Here is a 24887-nt window from a genome sequence, read left to right as displayed (position 1 = left end):
AGATGGGGTTTAGTGCACACACAAACTAAACGTGGTTGGAATTTAGTTTGAAGGAAGAGAAAGCAACACGATAGTTGCCTGCTCTTCCCAACAGGGGTGATGACGAATGGTTGTTCCTCTTCAAGGCCACGCGTGAGATTAGTTTACTACAGTGGTCATTATCGCGATTATAAACTTTGATGATGAGTTTTTTTTAAGAAAGAAGAATCTGTAAAGAAGGTAGGCAGAGGCAAGGTGAAAATCTTCTTTTCCAGAGGTGGTGATGTAGACGAGAACTTAGTGCATGATTACAAGATTTATTTATGAAGAACTTGTTTCAAAATACGTTACAAAATTTGAAAAATGAAAGGAAAACTACCAACTTTTATCCATCGTACTATAATCTGTACAAGTTACAGTTCTGCACAAACAACGCTATATACTACACTGAGTCTAGTTCGACAAGGAAACATGCAAGTACTTCATTATGCACGAAAAAATTCTATTACGATTTTTAAGCTGTTTATTCTTGAAAACATTACAATACTTACACTCGTAGTTTACGTACTATCGTAACTGACTGGTATAATAATCTCCAAAACTGTCACAAACATATATAATAATAGTGTGTGGCTGATGACACGTTTCAGTATTTCACTTGAGATACTCTCGACAACAAATTATGAATTCATATTTTGCATTACACACCTACAAAGAAACCATTTGGCCTAGTTGTTAATTACAGAAAACCTGAGGAATTAATGAACTTAATATTGCAGATTAGCGCCATTTATTGTAACTTTTATTCTTATAGCGAGATAAACTTAGCCACATAAAAATAACAATGTTACAATAGAAAAATAAAAGAAATCGCTCTGAACATGTACACAGCAAAACAGAACAGCAAATCAAAAAGCTGAGAATGGTAAAACAAAACACAAGTTTCTTATTTCTTTAAAACACAGATGGCGCTAAAACGATAAAAAACAGTTTTTTGTTACAGTATCGAAATTTCAGCCGAACATATATCTTTTTAGAAGAAATGAACAAAGTTAAAATATCTTCGTATTAATCTCCATGAACAACAACAACAACAAAAAACTTATAAAATGATATAAAGTCCTACGCAAAGGCAAAGCACGAATTAAAATGACTTAATGTACAATGAAAAAGTAAAAAACAACAACACTTGCATCATAAAAATAATAACAGGTGGCATAGTAAGTAATAAAGGTTAAACTAAACCTAGAAGTTTCATGTATTTTCAAGGCACCACTTCATAAAACGGTTAATATCAGTACTAACGTTTCTGAAAGTAGTGTTAACCTTCGAGTATGAATAAAGCATTAGAAAAACAAACAAGTTTCAACACTGTGTAAAAATGAATTTTTACAAGTCATCTCGTGTAAACAGTTTCAAATCAATTTGCTTTCAATCATTACGAACAGAAGACAACAGCAAGTATACGTTACAGATTACTACTCCTTTTAGGCATTCATTAACGCAAACAGTGTAGCTAATATTAGGCTTAGAAGAACGGAAGATGAGAAAAACGTAAAAATTGGAAAGTTTAGAAGTACCAGAGGCATCACTAGTAACTCCAAGTGCTAAATTACAAAAGTTTTAGATTTTAAAGATGGAATAGTAATAATAAAAAGATGGCATACAAAAATAGTAATTAGGAAAGGGTTTTCTATATCAAAAGACAAAAAATAATAAAGAAAAACTGGAATGATATAATTAGTAATAGCCTACAAGTTACAGTGTCTGTCAAGGCTTCAGATTTTTGGAACAGTTAACAATAATGATAAATTCCAATATTTTAAATTTCAAGATAGAAAAATAATAAGAAACAACCAGCAAATTAACAATGTACAGAAAAACACCAAAAGTAACAATCATATATTTTTTTTTTAAATCATATTACAATAATAACATAAGATGCTAAGGAAAAACAACAACAATACTCTATCGAATTTATATGAATAATGAACAAACACCATGAAGAGAAATATATTAAAACAAAATGTTAATGTCAAAATTGATTTTAGATCAGACTCAAACCAAAAACAAATCTATATTTTGGAACATGATGCACTAGTAATAATAATGCAAGATTTTTTTTTTTCAAATTAAAATATCCAAGTTTTTCACAAAAAGTGAAAAATTATAAAAAAAATCATAATGAAAACACACTTATGTCTCATGAAACACAGCCTTAAGTTATCAGGATGTATTTTCGATAGAAATAATCATTCATAACATAGTTAATATTTTCATAAATAGAAAACTGATGTTTTGATGGTTATTTTTCAGAACATGTTTTCAAACAGTGAAGGTGACAACAAAATCTTTCATTGCTCTTTATATTTATAATCAAAAAGTCGAAAAAAATTAATTTTCAGAACACTCCAGATTTGTTCAGTGAATAAATGATAAATTTTATATATTATTTTACTTCGTTACAATTTGACAGAATATGTTGAGAGTACTTCGGGTTACAATGCTGAAATCAATAAAATTATTTTTTCAATCAATTTTATTTTATATAAATGATTATATTAAGTCTAAATAAAAATGGTTTAACAATCAGAAGTAAAATAATAATAATAATAAGAGTGACAAAGCTATTATGAAGTGAAGATAATTTTCTAGAAGTTTAAATTTACATTCTGAGAAACAAATATCAGATGCATTTTTGATAGGAAACATCTAGTAATGTTTGAACAATACAAAATAAACAGAGGACCATCAAAGAAGAAAAGAAAATATATGTTTCTTTCCGAACTTTCAGTAAAAGATATACTGTGTATCGGACAAAAATAACAGGATTTAATGTTAAGTTCCTTCGTGACATGTTTGATACTTTCGGAGCAAGGTTCAAGAAGTTGACTGGACAGTTCAGAGAAAGGTTTAGACACTTTATTTTCCAGCTGTGTAATTAGAGTACCATACGATATTTAACTTTCTAGGGAATGTCTGTTCAGCAAGGTCTGACACGTTTGTGGGGATGTCAAACTATCACATGGCAATGTTAAAGATTTCTCAGACATCGTACTGTATCTTGTTTAGGAAGCTGTCAACGTCATCTGGTGATACCTTGGTAGAGATCTATGAACAATGACTTTAACTTAACAAAGGAAAAAACTTGAGGAAACAAAGTGACATTCTGTATATTATATATCATGCTATATAATGACAAGGGGCTATCTCAATAATCAGTAACAGCTTAGTAGATAAGTTACAAAAGATATAACACCTTGTAAAGCTATTCAACTTGGTCTTCTATACAACACTAAATAATGCATGTTTCATATACAGTTACCCTAACCTTCAGTAACACATTATAATACTTCTGTTTCTCTGTATAACTAAATTCTTGGTTGGTTTTTAACTTTCGTTTTTGTTGCAGATGTTTTAGAGCTAAACTTTCATGATGACAAATCCAAACTATCACTGACTTAATTTTCCTTATTAATTATTAATAATATCTGGAGCATTGGGACTGTAGGATTATTATATATTTTTAAACTCATACGCAAATTTTTGGCTTTACTACCAATACCTTCCTTTTTTGAAGTCTAATGTAAATTCTGTAGCATTGCTAACAAATATCCAATTTTTTTTGGCTTTACTACAATACGTACTAAGGCCTGGACTAAATCCCATTATGAATTATAATCAAGATGTAAATTTTGTGACTTTACTATAATACGTACCAAGGCCTGGACTACATCCCATTATGAATTATAATCAAGATGCAAATTTTGTGATTTTACTACAATACATACTAAGGCCTGGACTAAATCTCATTATGAATTATAATCAAGATGCAAATTTTGTGACTTTACTACAATATGTACTAACGCCTGGACTACATCCCATTATGAATTATAATCAAGATGCAAATTTTGTGACTTTACTACAATATGTACTAAGGCCTGGACTAAATCTCATTATGAATTATAATCAAGATGCAAATTTTGTGACTTTACTGCAATACCTTATACAGCCTGAAGGAAGACCTGTAGCATTTTTATCAATATGAAAATTTTGTGACTATCTTCTACAGCCTGAAGCAGGTTCTATGGTATTACTACTATTAGTTTCTTAAGCTGAAAAGAAAGTATATACGTTAAAGAAAATAAAAATTCACAATTAATTTAGAAAATATTTTAAATTAAATAACTTAGATAAAGCATAACAATAATGACAATTATAGATTTCTTTGTTTGTCTGAATTTCAAGCAAACCTACTCCAGGGCTATCTGTACTAGCCATCCCTAATTTTGAAGTGACCGACTTAAGGGAAGACATCCAGTCAACACCAACCATTGTCTAGTTTTAGGCTACTTTAACCAAATAGTGATTTGACTGTCACTTCTAAAATGTACCAATGTACAGAAAGAAAGTTATTTTTTGGGAATAGCAAGGTGCAAGCCACAGAATCACAGACCAGCATAGTATCCACTAGGTTACACACAGTACAATATTTATTCCTTATATAAGAAGACACCAACATTACCTTGGGTTGCATGAAATACATCTCACTCACAACGGACTGTACTCCTCACTTCACCCATATGGAAGCCTAGCCTAACATTCTTCATTTTATACAAAAGTGTTCCTAAGTCACTGTTACAAGTAAACTAAATTCAAAGCTAATACAATTTTATATGACTCCTCCTATCTAAAAACTATCTTTAAGTTATAAAGTGGATATCATAAACTTTTATCATTCAGATAAAAACAAGACTTTAATAATAAATGGATAAAATAATGGATTTTTTGTTCATTTCTCCAACAGTTTTTAAACACATTTGATTCTTAAAAAAATACAAGGTAATAAAAAACAGAAAAAACCAAGCACCCAAACTAAGAAAAATGTTCAAGCATAATTCATTCAATATAACAATGTAAGTTTGGCACTGAATGAGTCTTTACTTCTTGAGAGCTTTTATTCTAATCTAATGAAATATTATGAGAGAACTCCCACAAATAATGTTACCTGTATACTAGGTAGGCTATTTAAATAGTCACAACAATAACTGATAAGGAATGGCAGCTAAATACTTTGTTGGTACTAAACAAAACAAGACAAAAATAACAAGGTTAAAAAATGATCCTAAAATTACTCATGCAAGTTGTTAAACACGATATCAAACATAAATAACACGAGTCATTAAATGTGATTAGAAACTACTGAAACAGAAAATATCTGTTGGAAAGAAGAAAACAAAACACGGACTCCTAGTTTCATATCTATATACAGATATGTTATTTCACAGAAAATTTAACTTCAGTAACACATCCATTATATTTTATGATCTTTTCTGTCATATCATACTATATATTAGTTTCTTCAAATTCGCATACACACACACGGGAGTGAATCTAAGTGTATCATTTATCACTTGCATTTTTTATGTGTCTAAAGTTAAACCACAGTATATAATAATGCTATTAATTATTTTGTTAATTCAAACAATATACTAAAATTCTACACCTATATTTTGTCTTTTAACTGACAATTTTTATATCCAGAACAAATATACTAGTATGTTTATGGTCACCATAGCTGACCTTGTATGTCTTCACTAACGATGCTCCATGAAAAATAATAATTGTTTTGGCCATTAAAAGCCAAATGACTGAAACAAATAATTAAACTCTTTGTTACAAAGTCTCCATGCATTAGGAAATCCAAGTTTCCAAAAGTATCACCAGGAAAATAATATTAACATCAGTCATTAAATATTAATCAGTTTAAAAATTACACAAATCAAACATAACATACAATCCTATTAACAGAAAAAATATAACAAATGTTAAAATACCATCACACAAGGTGATAACTTACCAAAACTACAAAAAGACAGATGAATATTTCTGATCTAAAACAACACAAACAAAAAAAAATCTAAAATTAAATGGACATACTTATGTTCTTCCATGACATTTCAAACCAAAAATCACTGAATGATTATTAAGATCAGGGACCCATAAAACAATGCCTGAAGAAAAAAGGAGTGAAATTTAAAGTGCATCTATTTAAAATAGATGTTTGATACAAGAAAAGGCTGAACTAATTCAATAACTATTATGCTTGTAAGTAATTTACTTTCAAAAACATCTTGTCACATTCAAGGGTATTTCTTTCAGTTCCTTAATGTTTCATCTATATGCATAATACTTAATAGTCTGAAAGCTCACACATAAAAATGTAGACAAAATACAAACAACTCAAGTTTTGAAAAATCAAAATGCTAAAAAAGTATTCTGACACTTGGAGGTAATTTTTCTTGCAGTGAACATGAATGAACAGGTGCACTTATAAGGTTAAAAGAACAGTGCAAGCACATTAAAGATAAATGTGTCACGAAAAACTGTTTTTGGGAAAATACAATTACATCTGTTGTAATAAAGTGTCAACTTTTGGGCTTGCAAAAATTAAGATTAGATTCACTGACTTGTGACCAAGCAATATGTCTGGACAATAACTGTTTTTCTGATACACACAGCTGTTGAAAATTAGCTTATGATGGGGAAAAACTTCGAGATTTTCTACACAAGATTCTCCACTACAATATACAATGAATCTTGTTCAAAGCTACAGGATTATTCAGAATTTAATCTAACACTTATTGTAAATATTTTTAATATAACAACAAAAAATTAGCAAGAACCTCGGCACACTTTTTTCAAGAAGAGTTAAGGCAGTGTTTTTGACATGTGAACTGCATTTCATAGACATCTCCTAGGATTTGAACTTGAAACAACAATTCCAGCTATATATTAAGTTCTTCACAAGGTTCAAGGAATCTGAAATGCTATCTCAAGACAAAGCTAGGGTGAAGAAGTTCATAAAATACAGTCCACACAGCTCAGTTACACTGTTGAATAAAACAAGAAAAGTCTGGTTCACAGAGAGTACACGTATATACAGAACTGTTATTCAGAACGTTACTTCACTAAAAACATCTCAGCATTTCACATCCGTGCCCTGAAATTACGTTTCAATGGTGGTTTGGCATCTATATAAAGTTTATCACATCATTCTGACTGTATTATTTACATCCTTTTAGGGCTAAAAATCTAATCCTTCAAAAGCTAACAGAAAAATAACAGAGTAAAATAGTGTATTATTATTATAGCAGTAATTCACTATGATCACAACAAACTTTACAACTCTTACTTGGGGGATACACTACTTCTCTAAAGGCATATTAAACAAAGAGAAAACCTCTTTTTATGCTACATGTCAATCATAGTTTAATCTGCTATCAAATTTTTTTTTAAATTCAATAAGCTACTTGTACACACTGAACACATATCACTGATTTTAAGTACTGTTTACCTTATTTAAACTAACATCTAAATAATCAGCAGTTATTTAATGAACAAAAATGCACTCTGAAGGCTGCATGTTTCATTTACATATCATTGGAAATGATGCAACTATATAATAAAACTCCAAGAGTTTGTGTATGCGTACAGGTTAACATTTAGATAAACAAAATACAGCATAAATTCGCTAGAAAAATTATGTTGAAGAAATGAGAGTAATAATAAACACACATTGTTGTATTGTACTCATTCCTTCTTTTACAATAATACTAATGAGAAAACATTTGTGTTAACAATGTAAAAATCAGCAACTAATTCTTCTGTTCAATAATGTTTTTAACAATATATTACTTGTTTGTCTATTGAAAATGACTAAAACAAGCATAAAATAGGTACATGTACACTATTCTAAATCCATATTCTAGCTTACAAAGTTTAACATTTTTATACATTACTTGTGTGGCAACGTCACAAGTAATTGCTTTCAAGTACATCAGACAGTAAATAAAAATTTTTCAACTGATAAGTATCAAATAAGTAGCTACTCGGTTTACAAACAGATTTTTCATATTCACTTGTAAACTTATTACAGCAGAACTGGTTATGAAAATGTTCTCTCTGTACACTAATGATGCACTTTTAATGACAATAAATCTAGTTAATGTTATTCAAACCACCTTTTTAGTATATTTTTCTAACAACTTTCTACATAACAGCTACTTTCTACAGTTTTCTGAGTAAATGCTACCTCCAACATATTGAACATGAAGGATGTATATGCTCTATACCATGTACAATACATGTATTTCAAACATTTCATAAGATCAAACAAACTTGCACTTTAAGATCAGGTGAGATTTGTTCACTGACTAGACACAGTGTGGATAGGCAAAGCCCCAATAGGTGGTGCTCCCAGTAAACCAAGTCGCTGTTTCTGTTTACGCTGCTCTGTCATCTGCAGGAATAGAAAAGTCTTTCAATCAAGATATTAAAAGCACTTTATCAGCCATAATTGTTTCTTATCAATCATTTAACCCTTTTCAGATAAGTGTGCGCCACTGATGCCTCTTCTCACGGTGGAAATACAGAACTAAATTTCACAAAACTTAGTACAAAACTGCTAAATAGTGTCTAGTTTTGGCTTTTAAAATAAAATCAAGTTTTATTTTATTAGTATTTTTAAAATTTTTTTAAGCTTCGAAGTTTCAGAAAAATGTGTTGCAAGACACTGCTTTTGACAACTACTTTAAAAATTCTTCCTTTTATCTTAAAAAAAAAAGATTTATCAGTGACCTAACAATTCCTCTTTAAAAATGGAAACACCATTACTTTTGCCAGGCGAACAATATTTTTGTCATAAATAATCTTGTTTGAGATCAATTCTCATTTAATAAGTAATACATTCTTTTATTTGTGTTCATTGTTTGAACATGATAAACAATAATATTCAACAAATGAGGAATTGAATAAACAGGATATTTTTACATTGCCCATTTCACTCACTATACCTAATCAAGCTTACCTGATATCCTTTCAAGGAAGAAAATTTCTATAGCTTTTAAAGAAACATAATCTAATGTAAAAACAAAAAGCAGGAACAAAGAGAATATCTGAATGAACTATTAAAAAAACCCAAATTTATCTTTTTTTCCATAAGTCTTCTAACTTTCCCTTTAGATTCCTTTGTTCACCCCTAAAGTAGCTCAAGATAGTCACTTTCTTAACAAACAAGATACTACTCGAATCACTTTATCTACTTCACATTCATGTAAAAGGTTTATGACTTGCTCTATCTAATCATATATAAATGTCTTCTACAACTACTTTTAAAGCTGAGTTTTATTAGCAATTGTTCAAACCATATAATGGTTGGAGACGGCTTGAATGGGTAATGAAGAAAAACTTTAATATAAGTTTAACATAACAGCAAATGTACAACGTTTCAACAAGATTTTGTCATCATAAAAGGACGGGGAAAAAAGGACTGTAGTAACACAGTCAGCAACAGAGAATGAAAATCATCTGAGAAACAAGACATGGGTAAGTTTGTTCTCGAGGGATTAGTTTCTTTACAAATATAAACCTATACTTTGGGATGAGTGTAAAAAAATCTCAAAAAATAATCATGGAATGTTGGGTTTACAGGCAAGGCTCTTAGAGATCTGAGAAGAAATTAAAGTTAGAATATTTTTTTTATTATTCTTTGCAGATTACTTTAAGTAAATGTTATGAGATGGCAAAATATAAATTCTAAAATATATGAAACATAATTAAAACTATTACTTTTTACTCTGATTTTGAAATTTGATATGCAGGTGTTCACTCATCATCCAAAAGGTTCCGATTGGTATGGGTAGGGTTAATATAAAAATTTAGCAATCACTAAAACTAGATTTAAAAATTCCAGAGAAACTACTTATGTTAACCAATAAAAATCACTAGTGCAAGCAATTGAAACATACCTGATCCCTTAGTTCTGTTAGTTGCTGAGAAAGAGTGGCTACAAGTTTTTGTGTCAAGTCTAGCTGGGCCTGCAGTGTTCTCATTTCATTCTGTTCCCCTTCTCCGTCATCAGCAGTAAGGGACATAGCTCGCATCCGTGGAAACCAGTCTAGATTCCTATCCTTCAAAGCAATAATATCAAGATAAACATTCAAAATATCATCTCAAAGTTTCAAACAAACATTGCAAAAAAGAGAAAAAAAAGAATTTATAAATTTCTCTTCAAATGAAATCAGATTTGTGTCAGTTTTAAGACAAACAACCACAAATAACTACAGTTTGGACAATAATCTACATGCTTGCTATAAGTAAAACAGTCAGCCTGCATCTACAGTAGATCAAGCTCATGTCTGAAAGCTCTTGTTCTTAGAATCACTAACAATAATAGATAAAATAAATGCAAAAATTTATGTTAATACAGGAAATGTATTTAAATGTGGCTGTATTTAATTACTGCAAAATAGGACACATAGGTTTAGCCACTTAGCTGCTTGAAACAAAAGGGTTAACATTTAAACACCTGAACTGATAATAAACATGGTTTAAGCTATCAGATGAAATGCTGCAGGATTGTATATTACTGGATTTTTTCTAGTGCAATATTCTTATCACCTCCATTAGTAAGTTATTTTAAAATGTTCTCTTACCTCGAAAAAACGCTAACAACATGCCATGAGTATTTAGTTGGGTAGGTATTTTAAGACTAATAACTAGTACACTATGACAACAGTTATGGGTATTTAGCTGGGTAGGTATTTTATGACTAATAACTAGTACACTATGACACAATGCTTATTATGTATATTTAGTTGGGTAAGTATTTTATGACTAATAACTAGTACACTATGACACAATGCTTATTATGGGTATTTAGCTGGGTAGGTATTTTATGACTAATAACTAGTACACTATGACACAATGCTTATTATGGGTATTTAGCTGGGTAGGTATTTTATGACTAATAACTAGTACACTATGACAACACTTATTATGGGTATTTAGCTGGGTAAGTATTTTATGACTAATAACTAGTACACAATGACAATGCTTATTATGGGTATTTAGCTGGGTAGGTATTTTATGACTAATAACTAGTACACTATGACACAATGCTTATTATGGGTATTTAGTTGGGTAGGTATTTTATGACTAATAACTAATACACTATGACACAACACTTATTATGGGTATTTAGTTGGGTATTTTATGATTAATAACTAATACACTATGATACAGTGCTTATTATGGGTATTTAGCTGGGTAGGTATTTTATGACACAATAGTTATTATAAGTACTTAGCTAGATAAAATTTAGTACATTAATAATGTTCATTTAAACTGATGATGGTGAAGAATTAGCCATTATTTTACTAAGTTCCTCAATATTCCAATACAAACTTACAAGTTTAAAATAATTGGCACTGAAGGTAAGGAACATGTATTAAGAATAAAAGAAAATGGAGCAACTGTACCAGCACTTAACAAAAACCAATCTTTTACTTTGTTGTTAATACAAGTGTAAGCTGAACTTTATACACACAGATGAGTAAACAGTCACCTGTACAGAATTATAAATTTAAGAGCAATATATGAAAAAAATAAATCAAACATCCTTTTTTACATTTTCTATTAAATACTACTACTACAGATATCACATTCGCAAAAAAAAAAATGTTTTCTTTTTTAGATAAATCATAATAACTGTGCTAACTTTGATCATTGCAGCCACATAGCTTTCAGGACCAGTGAACTCTGTCGAATCCTTCACTTTCACCAGTACAATGAAGTACAAATAGTGCCACATGTTGTGTTCACAGTGAATGTGTTCCTCAAATGACACAGTCCTATTGTCAAATGATGCTCTTTCCAAGCCTAAAACATAAAATGTTTGTCACCTTATATCTTTTTACCATATCATATATAATATTTCCCGTAAATTAGTTGGGAAACAGTACGTACAAATACAGTTGTTTTTAGCCCGTATCAGCACCTTATATGGTGCAATAATATTTGTAAAGGAATGTATAAGATTGTTCACAGGATGTCTAATAACAAGTTGAATGCATTCATAACACTTACTCCAACAAATTACAGTGTTTTACATATATCTAAGGAGGTTAAAAAACAGACCACATTCACTACAGAATTTGTAAACGAGAAAAAAAAATGTACCTCTTTAGAATATTCCACATATGTAACAAAAAAAGCAACAACAAAAAATAAACACACAAAAATTAATTTATTTTCACATGAACTTCAAAATGTAATGCAAGTATGTATCATGAAGTGCACTGTTGACCTGCATGAGGTGCTATTTTTGTTGTTGTGGCAACAGGACCACAGCCATTAATGCTTGAGTTCTGTTGTAATTGGGCCAATTAAACAAAGTACCACTATCTTGATTCTTTACATCTAACACAATTTTATATTTCTTAACACAAACAGTCTTTATTGTTTTCTTTCAATAAGCTTATTAAAATCACAACTTTAAAAGCAGCTTAAGTATATAAATAATTTAACACTGAAGTTTTTATTACTGAAAATAATTTAAACAAGAAAAGAAACTGACTTCCAAAATAGTTATTTATCTATTTACAAGAAATATTAATTAGATGTAACATTCTTTTAATAGTTGTTATACTTAACTAGAATTTTGATTAGTGTATTGTGAGATATATTAAAAACATTCTACAGTCTGCCTTTGAGAAGAGAAAAATAAATGTTTCAAAAGTATTTGTTATAATTAAGGCCAATACTAAAAGAAGCAATGGCTTCAAAACCTCTCTGGAACAGTGACCTCAACTACAAAGTGACAGTCTTGTTTACAAAAGAAACTCTTCTTTCCAAAAAATCATGGTATTGTTAATAAGATCATAATCAAGGACTTCGAAGTTGCATAAGACTCACAAGTTTTCAGCCACACTACAAAATGAAAATTTTTTTTTTTTTTTAAGTGAGAAAAATGGCCCAAGCAAATCACAACTACTCACATGTCTGTTCAGTCTTTTGAAGTAACTCTTTAATATATTTTTGTATAACCTTGGTCTTGGAAATCAATGGTAATGTCCAGCAGATAGCTTGTGAAAAGTCCTTCAAGAGGCTTGAGTTTAAAACTGACCTCCCCATCTTTCACAGAAGCCATATTATAATATAAATTATGGTATTTGGCAATAGGATAATTACAGCCATGAGACTAAGCAAGATGGAGGAAACAATTCCAAAGGCAGTTCATGTTCTTGTCCACCATTCTTATAAACAAGTGTCGTTCATACTTAGTATATTGTTAATGTTTCTTATTAGATTTTTTTAAAGATAAAACTGATTATACACAATGAAGATGGATGGAATTAATCAAGTTCTGTCAATTCTTCTGTCTGTTGCTAAAATAGTTATAAAATAGTACAGAGTGCAAATTTTTCATAGATATTTTATGTTATTAAAATAAAACAAGATGGTGCCGAAAAACGAATAAAAAGTTACAGATAAATGCTAAATTCTAATTTAAGTAAGATCATTTAGACCTAAGGTCACCTACGTTGCTTCATATAATGTTCATGACACGTTACATAACTAGCATCACTGGTTGTCAGTTTTTCTAAGTTTAACTTCATTACCCAAGGATTATTAGAAGAATCAGTTTTATTTGAGTTATTAGACTGTTGAATCTACCAGAGGCTAAATTTCTATCTTTCATAAAACAATGAGAACAATTTAGAAATGAAATGTGTGCAACAGCAGAAAGAATACTTTAATACACAGACGAGACAAACTGACCAATCATTCCTACTCACCACAAATAAAACAGGTATTTTTCATGATCTCTTCCTTCTGTTGCTTCTCACTCCTTAAGTCGGCAAAGGTGTCGATAATCACACCAAAAATGAGGTTCAGAACAATGATGATGACCACGAAGAAATAAAGCATATCGTAAACCACCCGTGCTGCAAACAGTGGTTCCTAAAATTTTGGAGAGAGATGAACTGGTTGAGGAAGACTTTTTCTAATATTAATAAAGCCCTCATTTAAGAATGTAAGTATTTTAAAGATTTTAACCACGGACTAATAACAGTTGTAGGTCTCAGAATCTTCATGCATACCTGTTTACTATTCCTTGGAGTTTTAAGACTATAAATGTCATGTATTTTTTTACTTTGTTTCTATAATGTTGTGAGTCTTCAAGAAATACCATGTACACTACAAATTTGATTGCATAAATGAAATGGGTCCTATAACCAAGTCTGGCCAAGTGAAACAATAGTCTGGATAAGTCAACAATGTGTATATTTTATGAATAAGAAAGTAAGCACTCACATCTAGCTTTCATAACACTGTTTTCCTAAGTGACAAAAAATAAATAAAGTAACAGGTAAGGTGTAATTTCCCTAACTGATATTTGAGAAAGTTCAACTCCACAAACCTAATAGCTTTAGCTGTTGCTCTTATAAAGACAAATTAATTACACCCATTAAAATATAAATTATTTTAAATAACTAATCAAGAACAGAAACATATCCTCACTTGCAGAAATAGGTATGATGAAAAAATAAAAATTGCAAAGCCTTCATAGCTTTGGGTATTTATCTTTATGATATGAACTGGAACAACTGCTAAATGCCATCTTAGGTAAATAATGTGTATAGCAATGTAGTCTACAGTTATTTAACATAACTACTGTGTTGTGTAATTTTGTAACATAACTACTATGTGGTGTGTAATTTTGTAACATAACTACTATGTGGTGTGTAATTTTGTAACACAACTACTATGTGTTGTGCAATTTTTTAACACAACTACTATGTGTTGTGCAATTTTTTAACACAACTACTATGTGTTGTGCAATTTTTTAACACAACTACTATGTGTTGTGCAATTTTTTAACACAACTACTATGTGTTGTGCAATTTTTTAACATAAGTACTATGTATTCTACAATTTTTTAACATAAGTACTATGTATTCTACAATTTTTTAACATAAGTACTATGTGTTGTGCAATTTTCTGGGTACGATCCAATTATTGAAATACAGTTATTGCATCATTCAGTACCGTACATAATTGAGCATACATCTGTTCAGTTGCATAAAGTTTTAAGGGTTTTCAAGTCTGATTAGCCATGTATCATGAAACTGGGCATATAACTTGCATTTTCAGGCTTTGTGGATATACTATTAAGAAACTTTTTAGGCATTATGGAACACAAAAGTTCAGTATCAGAATTTAATGTACAAATGCTTTAACTCATTTTGAAAACTAAGAATATAAATGATCTCCCATTCCTACTACCAGTTTTAAAAACTTGCTATAAAAACTATCTAACGAAGCATTATTTTCAAAATTAATCTAAATGAACAGGATATTTTTCCCATTTTAGTATATCAAACTAAAACACAATAACAATCATCTACCACTGTTATATTGCTTTGCCTGTAAAAAATAAAAGTTGTTTAAGATAAAAAAAAAAAATAATTAGAAATTTGTACAACAAATGAAATTAATGAAATATAATACACAGTTAATGAGGGTTTACAACAAATTTCAGCATCATTATATTTCTTCTTTACCAGCCTCAAATTTTAAATTTTATTCACATTTATACAATATTTTCAGCAATACAATAACTTGAGAGCAGTATTTAGTAAACAAAGAAGAAAAAAAAAGAGAGAGATAGTTAAATCTCATGAAATTCTAAAACCTACCTTGGCACTTGGAGCACGAAGCACGTCTCCAATTCCACCACCATTCCTGAGCCCTTGGTTTAAAGTGGTAACAATACACATGATCATTGAATCACATGCTCTTTCCTTTCCACCCTCAACTTCTGGCTCTTGTAAACTATCTTCTTCTAATACATCTAGGACAGAAGAATTGTTTGTCTCTACTGGAAGATGGTCTGTTACACCAAAGAAAGAAAGTAGACTACAAATTATAATACAACACAATGACTATTGTGTACCCCTACCTTCCTTTCCAACACAATTACAACAAAACAATTGTGTGTGTGTGTGTGTGTGTGTATATATTCCAAAGCAGAACATCGAAGAACGAATGATATCAGTCCTTATCATGTAGAGAATTGACACTTACTAACTCTGCATAAATCATCTAAAATCAAAAGTTTGTTTATTTGTAATTAAGCACAAAGCATACACACACACACACACACACGTAGTACAACTTTACACAAAGATGCTTTCCTTTAATGCTATAAATCAACTTCTTGCGAAATAAAATCACCAATAGACCTTTTAACATGGAAGTACCTTTCAAGTTTCTATAATATTTATATCATACAGATCCTTTCTTTTGTTCTTCAAATGATAATTAAAGGTTAAAGCACAAGTTTTCTTTTAGGTGATTAATAATAATTCTAACTTTCCTAGATAATTAACATTGCTTCATTCTTATAAAGCTATTAATGAATGAAATATTATTTGAGAATCAACTTGGTAATTCTATAGCAGAGAATTATCAACAAACTATTTGGACTTTAATTATAACAAGGGAAGACCAGCTGAGGTTGGGTAAAACTTTTAACATTCCTTAACATACAAATAATCTGTGTACACACAAATCACCACCATATGAAATGCAAAAAAAAAGTATTAATAAAATTACAGTTATATTTTAGTTCAACCTGTTGTAATATTCTATTAAAAATTATATATACATTTTTATAATTTATATGCAATATTTTTTTTATATAATCTTAAAATATTAATTATTACATAAGAATCCTTTTTTCTCTAAGTTAAGTTACTTAAATGGTTAGCAATAGACTAATATTGTATCCATTGTGCCAACATGGGACCTATTGGTCCATCTCGGCTGTCCCATCCTCTAAATACTACTATTAAGTAAATTTTAAAAAATTCTTAAAGCCATCCAATATCATTCATATACTTATCGAGCTTTCTCTTAAACTCACTTAAATTTACTACCTCTACAACATCCAAAGACAACCCATTCCAGAGGTCAACTATCCTCTTAGAAAAATAAAACTGTCATAGTTGAAGATGACTCATACCCTGACAAAATTTATATTTGTGTCCCCTAGTCCTACTATTCTCACTGTTAAGTATGAAAAAGATGATGCATCAACACTATCAATTCCCTTTAAAATCTTAAACCCATCAACCAGATCCCCCTAACTCTTCTTTTTTCAAGAAAAAACAATGTGAGAAATCTCAATCTCTCTTTGTAAGACAACCTCTCCATCCCAGGCACCATTCTAGTAACCCTCCTCTGAACTCTTTCCAACAACTTAATGTCTTTCCTAAGATAAGTGCCCAAAACTGAACACAATATTCCCAATGTAGCCTAACCAATGACATGTACATTGAAAGTATAACTTCTTTAGACTTGTATTCAATATTTCTGTAGATACAACCTAAAATCCTATTTCTCCTACCACTAGCAACAGCACACTGCTTAAATGGCTTAAAAGACTGATCAACTATTATATCAAGATCCCTTTCTTTCATGACACTGTTAAAGTTATTCCCAACCAAATTATACTTAACTAAAATTATTCTAACCCACCAGCATTATCATGCATTTATTATAATTAAAACTCTAAACTTTGTTAAATGACTTTGCAAAGCATCTTTTATCAGACTTTCCAAAACGTTTCTTACAACTGACTTAGGGCTAATGGGCCTATAATTACTGGGACAATTTTTATGAACAGCCTTTGAAAGAGAAATGACATTAGCTAATTTCCAATCCTCTGGTACCTGCCCACTATTCAAAGTCTTACAACAAATAATAGCAAGTGGTTCACATATCCAATCCTTAATCTCCTTCAAAACCTTTGGGGAAATATTAATTTGCCCAGGAGTCTTATCATTTTTTAAACTCTCAATTTTTTCTTAACCAGCTCAGAATTAATGCAGTCACCCTGTTTTGTTTCTATCATTTGTTTCCATCTATCAACTGTTCAGAATGTGGAATACTGTTTTAATATTTGTTAGTAAAAACTGAAGAAAGAGCAAAATTAAAAAACCCAGCCATCTCATAATCATCAGATACAAGCCTTCCTTTAACATCCCTTAAGGGTCGGAACCCCATCCTAACTTTATATTAAAGTAGGTTTTAGAAGATATCAGTGATAATTAACACACATTTTTAATACATACAGTAAAATTTTGAATTAGGAAAATGTTTACAATGACATGTTTTAGTGAAAATTTCCAACCACAGTGAGAGCTTAGAAAATGTTGAATACTGTAAACACCTTCTAATGAAGCAAACTACATCAGAGCAGAATTACTGACAAAATCCATTTGCTATACATAAGTTGCTTACAGTTACATAAAACCTTTCTGAAAGCTGCATTCCTTGTTACCGTGTTTGTGTGCATTTGTTTGAGAGCAAAGCGACATTGGGCAATCGGCTGTGTCTACTGCAGGGAATCAAACCCCAGATTCTAGCACTGCAAGTCTGTTCTACCAGGGGACGCATTACTTGTTATATCTGTTCCTAAGAGCTGTGTATGTTTTTTATGTTTTTAATTTGCTCTAAATGTGAAAACCAAACACTAGCAGAAATCAAAATAAAGGTGAACCAAACAATAAGAAAACTTAACAACGGAGTTGTGTACTTGCTATTTTGCCATGACACCAAAACAAAAAAATATATTTGAAACTGAATATCATAACCCACCAAATCAAGAGTCCCACACCTTTTATTTTTTTTACATGAGATATCTTATAATGAAATAAAGTATTCCAAAAAAAATTGCACTTTGAGAAAGCTAATTTCTAAACTAAGATGAAACTATGGATTGAAATAAAATCACCTAAGAAATATAACGTACCAGATAGGTTATTATGAGCTGTATACTTGTTGTCTCTTGGTGTTGTATTTTTATCACAGTTGGTTACTTCTTCAGATGAACAAAATTCTGGTTTAGGTAGAAGGTCTGCCACTTCCACTGGTGGATTATGTTTAGCTACAAATTCTACAGCAACATCAAAAGGGTTTTACTAAGACCATGGATAAAGCCTCTACATGATTGACTAACCAAACATGATTCTAGAACATATGTACTTCACACATCATCTACTGAATGAGTTTTGTTTTTATAAATTTAGAAAGTTACTTTCATACTAAAAAAATCACTGTGGTAATTCTTTTACTACCTATCAGTCTGAGTTATTACCAGCCCTGTATTTCACATTCATTCAGTACAACAAAAAATAGTCTACTAGTATTGCTAAGTAGAACTAACTAGAAGTTCAGGTTTTCTCTGTGGAAACGTTTCAGAACTAATTTATGCTCTAGTATTTACTTTCTATAGCTTCTGGTTTAAAATTAAATACTAATTAACTGTATATACCAGTAAATTTTAAAACTAATTTACCTTCCCAAGATTAACTAGTTTTAACGTTCCAACAAACATATAAACCAATTTATTTTAACTCAAAAACTTTGATTTTGGCTTCAGAAACGTCCTATGGCCTTTACTTAAATGGTAAGTCTAGTTTATTTATCTTTTACTTTGGTTTAGACTTCAGTATGTTCCTTTGTACTTATCCACCTATTTAGAAATTGTGGTTTAGTTTTCAGCAAAGTGCTCTATAGTTTACATGTATAAACAGTAAATCCAGATCAAAATTAAGCTGGGATTTTATATTTAGTTTTGGTCTAATCTTCAGCACGATTCTATGTGCTTTAATTAAAGAGTAGCTTTGGTTTAGAATTTAGCAATGTTTTTATATTATTTCTATTACTCTATATAAAATTATATGTAATTTAACACCCTAACAACTTAGGAAATGTGTTTTAGGCTTCAGTACAATACACTTAAAAACAGGAGTAAAGAATTCACCAAAATCCTTTATACTTACCTTAAACAGTTTAGAAACTGTAGTTTAGGTTTCAGCAAAATTCTTTATACCTACTCTTACAATTAAACTGTGTTTTAACTTCAGCAAAATCCTTTCTACATACTCTTACAATTTATAAACTGTGTTTTAGGCTTCAGCAAAATTTACCCTAACAATTTAGAAACTGTGTTTTCAGCTTCAGTAAGATTCTATGTAATTATCTAAACTACACAGAAACTGTGGTTTACGCTTCAGCAAAATCCTTTAAACTTACTCTGACCAATTAGGAATTGTAGTTTGAGCTTCATAAAATCCTATGTATTTATTCTGGTTATCTAAAAACTCGTATACACATCAGCAAGGTCCTTTCCACACATAATCACTCTCGTTATATAAAAAACTCTTGTTCAGATTTCAGAGGACTCCTCCATTGTGTGGACTATATTTTAGTTGCCTGTAAACTTCAACACCGTGCTTGATAATTTGTGTCATTTGGTTTCGTATTACCTGGTAACTTTGGTTTTGGTTCTGGCACAATTCTTTCATCCACTTCCATTAGAAAGTCATCTCGGAAGAAGATGTATCCAATAATGGAGAAGAGGTAGACTAGGATGAGGGCAAGGACGGCTGTGAGAATGATAGAGCGCCCATTTCGTGTCACAGATTTGATAACATTGAGAAGTGTCTCTTCTTGAAAAACTACATCTAAAAGCTAAAAAACAAAATAAAAAAGATACCATTAACACTGCAAACCATTCCTGAAAGCTAAAAACTTGAATATAAAAAAAAATTAACACACCCACCAGAAGACAATAAGCCCACAACTGCATTAAAAGATAAAAAAATTAAATATCAATCCCATCCGACTGACTGACAAATACATTTCATTATCAGTCACCTCACTGATTGTCAAACCTACATCTAGAAGATGGGAATTCTCAAACAGATGATTAAATGGCAAACCACATCCATTAGCCAAGATCATAGCCAGCTGAGATGAGAACGTGTTAAAACAGCTGATTGACTGATAGGGTATGGCTAAGAGTTAAAAATCCACATCTAGATATTATAACATCAATTCAATCATGTAGGTAAAAATGTATATTAAAAAAAAAGATATTATTGTTGTTGATTTATGAAATGTATACAATTTCACGGTACACTTGTTTATACAAAAGTGCTTAGAAACCGTTCAAAAACAATATACAAATGACCACAGCACTCCTAAATACTACCTTATGTGCTTAATATTAACTTTGACAATAACTTAAGTACTTTTATTAGTGGCATTTGATAATCAATTAGACTACAGCTTTAAATCATAGTACATGTGTGCAAAAAAAAAATGAAGTTGCTTGCAGATGCTGCCATACAGTTGCCTTCCCACTAGTCAACAGTTCAAGAAGAAAAACAATCACAACAATGAAAAAAGTTGGTGGTGGATACTGTTGCCTTCCCACTAGTCAGCAGTCCAAAAAAAACAACAACGACGACAATGAAAAAGTTAGTGGTGGATACAGTTGCCTTCCCACTAGTCAGCAGTTCAAAATTATGTTCCCACTATGTAGCTTTGTGCTTAACAATAAATAAAAGTAATAGCAATTGTCAATTATTTGGGTGGTTGTGATAATCGAAAATGATAATAAACAGAAACGACAATTTTGATTAACTGATTATTTTTGTGATAAATGATATGATTAGAATTTCAATTAATCAGTTTTTGGAATAATCAAACCCATAATAATTGGAAATACTACCTTTGATTAATCAACTTCAGGTTTATTTATCTAGCACAAGCAGATACAGGTAGGCCTAGTTAAAGGTTGCTTTTTCTATTTTAAAAAATACTGTTTTAGTAAAAGCAATAAACTGCTATGTCAATGGAGTTTTTTTAACATGCCACAGAAAAAAAAATCAGCTTAAATTGATATGGAAAAAAACAGTTGTGTTTTACTCCATAAAATAAATGGAATGTTATTTTTTTATATATATAAAAAAAGAAATACATTATATCACTTTGTATTGTTTAACACTTTCATATTAAATAAAATAATTATGAAACCTTTCAAACTTTACAAAACTTATTTTCAACAGATATGAAATCAAAATGAAATAACACACCAATAAGATACTACTGACAGGTTAAACATAATTAGAAATAATAAAACTAAAACTCACTTTGAATTGGTAGTAATTAGTAAATTACTAGCAGAAAAAAAAGCTCTTATTAGTATTTACTAAAGTAATAAAATATCACAGCAATGATTTATTCACATGTCATTAACTTCAAACAAGGAATGTTTTAGCCACACGAACATGTGTTGATTGTGAAACATGCAACTTGTCTTAAGTACATACAACCTGTTGTTAATACTATCAAACTAACAATCCTTCAGTTAGCTTTAATTTGGAGTACAGATAGAACTTTTTTTTAATATTACTTTGAACCCACCATTAGACGGGTCATACTGCAGAATCTGAGTATCAATCTTAATCAGCAATACAGCATTTCAACTTAATAAGTAATCATAACAAAGACGAATTGAATCCCTGAATAAAAATGTCAAGCCTAAACAGCTGTTCAAGTTAACTTGACTGTTAAGTTATTAACAATATGAGCTTGAACAAAAGTTAAAAGTAAAAAAAGTACAAGCTATTTTTAGAAACACGTTCTACAGTCATTATTAATTTTCAGAAAGCATCTAACATTGTTTTTGTTTTTTACATGAAAGCTAAACAGCCATATTAAAGACTCCAAAGTTCAGGCAAAGTCACCAATAATTTAGAATTGCTGACCAGAGGGGGAGAGAAACCCCTCAGCACCATCAACTGCCTAGAGAGATACTCTTAACAAATTAATGGGATTGACTGTCACAGTTATCACAATCCCACATTTGAAAGTGCAGAGTATGTTCCACAGTTTATCATGATTTAAATTTTGGACCTTCTGGCAGAAACTCAGCTGGCTAATCACTAACTCACATACAACTTAATAGCTGTAAAGAGTTTATGCAGATTTATAAAAGCCTCTTTCACCATTCAGCTCTTTCCACAACTTAGCATGTTCCTAAAAAGAACAATCCTATAAAGAAAGTAACCTGATTTTATTAATCATCTTTGTCGAGATTGACAACATTAAAATTTCAACCCTTTAAAATACAATAACTACATACGCATGTACACATATAGTTATAAAAACTTCCCAAATTATGTTTACAATAAAAATCACAAGATTAGGAGAATCACTTACCAATACACCATAGAAAAATGGATGCATACACAGGCCTAGAACACAGAAAAACAGGTAAGTTACGTGGTACAATAATTCTATATCCGTTAGTATTTGTCGGAAAGTCTTGTTAAAGGTTCCATTGTTTCCCATAATACTGACTAGATGTACTGATGACATGATCATCTAATAGAAAAGAAAAATACAAGTTGTTGATGTATATTTATTATAAACAAGTCACAAGAAATAAGGTTAGTGTACTATTATGTTATATATTAGGAACCATGGAGTTTGTCCATACATTCGTCTGTCTCCTGTTTACAGTTGCTGCTTCCTGAGCTCATTTGAAAAGCTGTGCATAAAGGCAAAGCTCAACATTCACTTTTAAAATGATGGGAGATGCCTGTTCTCTATGCATGAATAATGTTGATTCAAAATTTTATTTTGCAAACAGGATATTCTACACTAAATTGTTAGGAATTAATCACACTATCATTCACATTTCAAAATGTGACATAACTTAAAGAATAAAAATGTAGATTTACTGTATGTTATTGTTGAGTAGCTCGTAGCATGACTGAAATGCTCAACAATTACTTTTCATGGTGGGTGGTATAAGTAACTCAGAACTTTGACTGTGAGGGAAACCAAGAGTGCAACACAATTACCTTTTTAAAGTCCATGAAATAATTTAAACTGATAGATTAACTTAAACTTTTCCCATCACTGGGGACGGGTACTATTGTTTGTACATAATAAGTCCAATTACTAGTAATCACAGATAAGCCAGATAATACTGTTAATTATTATGGATCAGAATAATCCCCCTAAAATGTTAAATCTTTGGAGATTAAGATTTTCTAGAAGATATTAAACATAATTCTAGATCAGTAGGGACTATAATCACCTGGTAGGTCTTACACAATACTAAATCATTATAAATCACTATATAAGTAAGAAAACTGTGTTATAAAGAACTACCAATCATCACAAATAAAGAGGTTATCACATTTATATTGTATATTTATATTATATTGATCATATTAAACAATTACAGCATTTGCAAATTAACTTGTCGAGGGTAGCAATACAAGATGCATTATGTGAGTAAAAAACAAGACAACATCTTGTGGAGGGTGGCAATACAAGATGCATTATGTGAGTAAAAAACAAGACAACATCTTGTGGAGGGTGGCAATACAAGATGCATTATGTGAGTAAAAAACAAGACATGTTGTGGAGGGTGGCAATACAAGATGCATTATGTTAGTAAAAAATAAGACAACATTTTGTCGAGGGTGGCAATACAAGAGGCATTATATGAGTAAAAAACAAAACTTGTGAAGGGTGGCAATACAAGATGCATTATATGAGTAAAAAACAAGACAACTTGTGGAGGGTGGCAATACAAGATGCATTATGTGAGTAAAAAACAAGACGTTGTGGAGGGTTGCAATACAAGATGCATTATGTTAGTAAAAAATAAGACAACATCTTGTCGAGGGTGGCAACACAAGATGCATTATGTGAGTAAAAACAAGACAACATCTTGTGAAGGGTGGTAATACAAGATGCATTGTGTGAGTAAAAAACAAGACAACTTGTGAAGGGTGGTAATACAAGATGCATTATGTGAGTAAAAATAAGACATGTTGTGAAGTGTGGTAATACAAGATGCATTATGTGAGTAAAAAACAAAACTTGTGAAGGGTGGCAATACAAGATGCATTATATGAGTAAAAAACAGACATGTTGTGAAGGGTGGTAACACAAGATGCATTATGTGAGTAAAAACAAAACTTGTGGAGGGTGGCAATACAAGATGCATTATATGAGTAAAAAACAAGACATGTTGTGAAGTGTGGTAATACAAGATGCATTGTGTGAGTAAAAAATAAGACAACATTTTGTCGAGGGTGGCAATACAAGAGGCATTATGTGAGTAAAAAACAAAACTTGTGAAGGGTGGCAATACAAGATGCATATGAGTAAAAACAAGACAA

General features: G+C 30.6%; 1 protein-coding gene across 4 annotated transcripts in view; it reads right to left on the bottom strand.

The window, feature by feature from the left end:
• Nucleotides 1-280: 280 nt before the first annotated feature.
• LOC106459878 (inositol 1,4,5-trisphosphate receptor-like) overlaps nucleotides 281-24887 on the bottom strand; it is a 126746-nt gene continuing 102139 nt past the window's right edge. For all 4 annotated transcript variants that reach the window (XM_022386439.1, XM_022386442.1, XM_022386441.1 and 1 more), the window contains 8 exons: nucleotides 22906-23070; nucleotides 20163-20367; nucleotides 18644-18787; nucleotides 15525-15718; nucleotides 13620-13785; nucleotides 11540-11700; nucleotides 9789-9950; nucleotides 281-8281 (listed from right to left, as the gene is read on the bottom strand). In XM_022386439.1, the coding sequence (XP_022242147.1) occupies nucleotides 8189-8281; nucleotides 9789-9950; nucleotides 11540-11700; nucleotides 13620-13785; nucleotides 15525-15718; nucleotides 18644-18787; nucleotides 20163-20367; nucleotides 22906-23070 (1290 nt within the window). In that variant the 3' untranslated portion in view covers nucleotides 281-8188. The remainder of the gene's footprint in view (nucleotides 8282-9788; nucleotides 9951-11539; nucleotides 11701-13619; nucleotides 13786-15524; nucleotides 15719-18643; nucleotides 18788-20162; nucleotides 20368-22905; nucleotides 23071-24887) is intronic.

The sequence above is a fragment of the Limulus polyphemus genome, unplaced genomic scaffold (assembly GCF_000517525.1).
Source record: "Limulus polyphemus unplaced genomic scaffold, Limulus_polyphemus-2.1.2 Scaffold673, whole genome shotgun sequence".
NCBI classification, from domain to species: Eukaryota; Metazoa; Arthropoda; class Merostomata; order Xiphosura; family Limulidae; genus Limulus; species Limulus polyphemus.
This window is presented reverse-complemented; position numbering and strand designations above follow the sequence as displayed.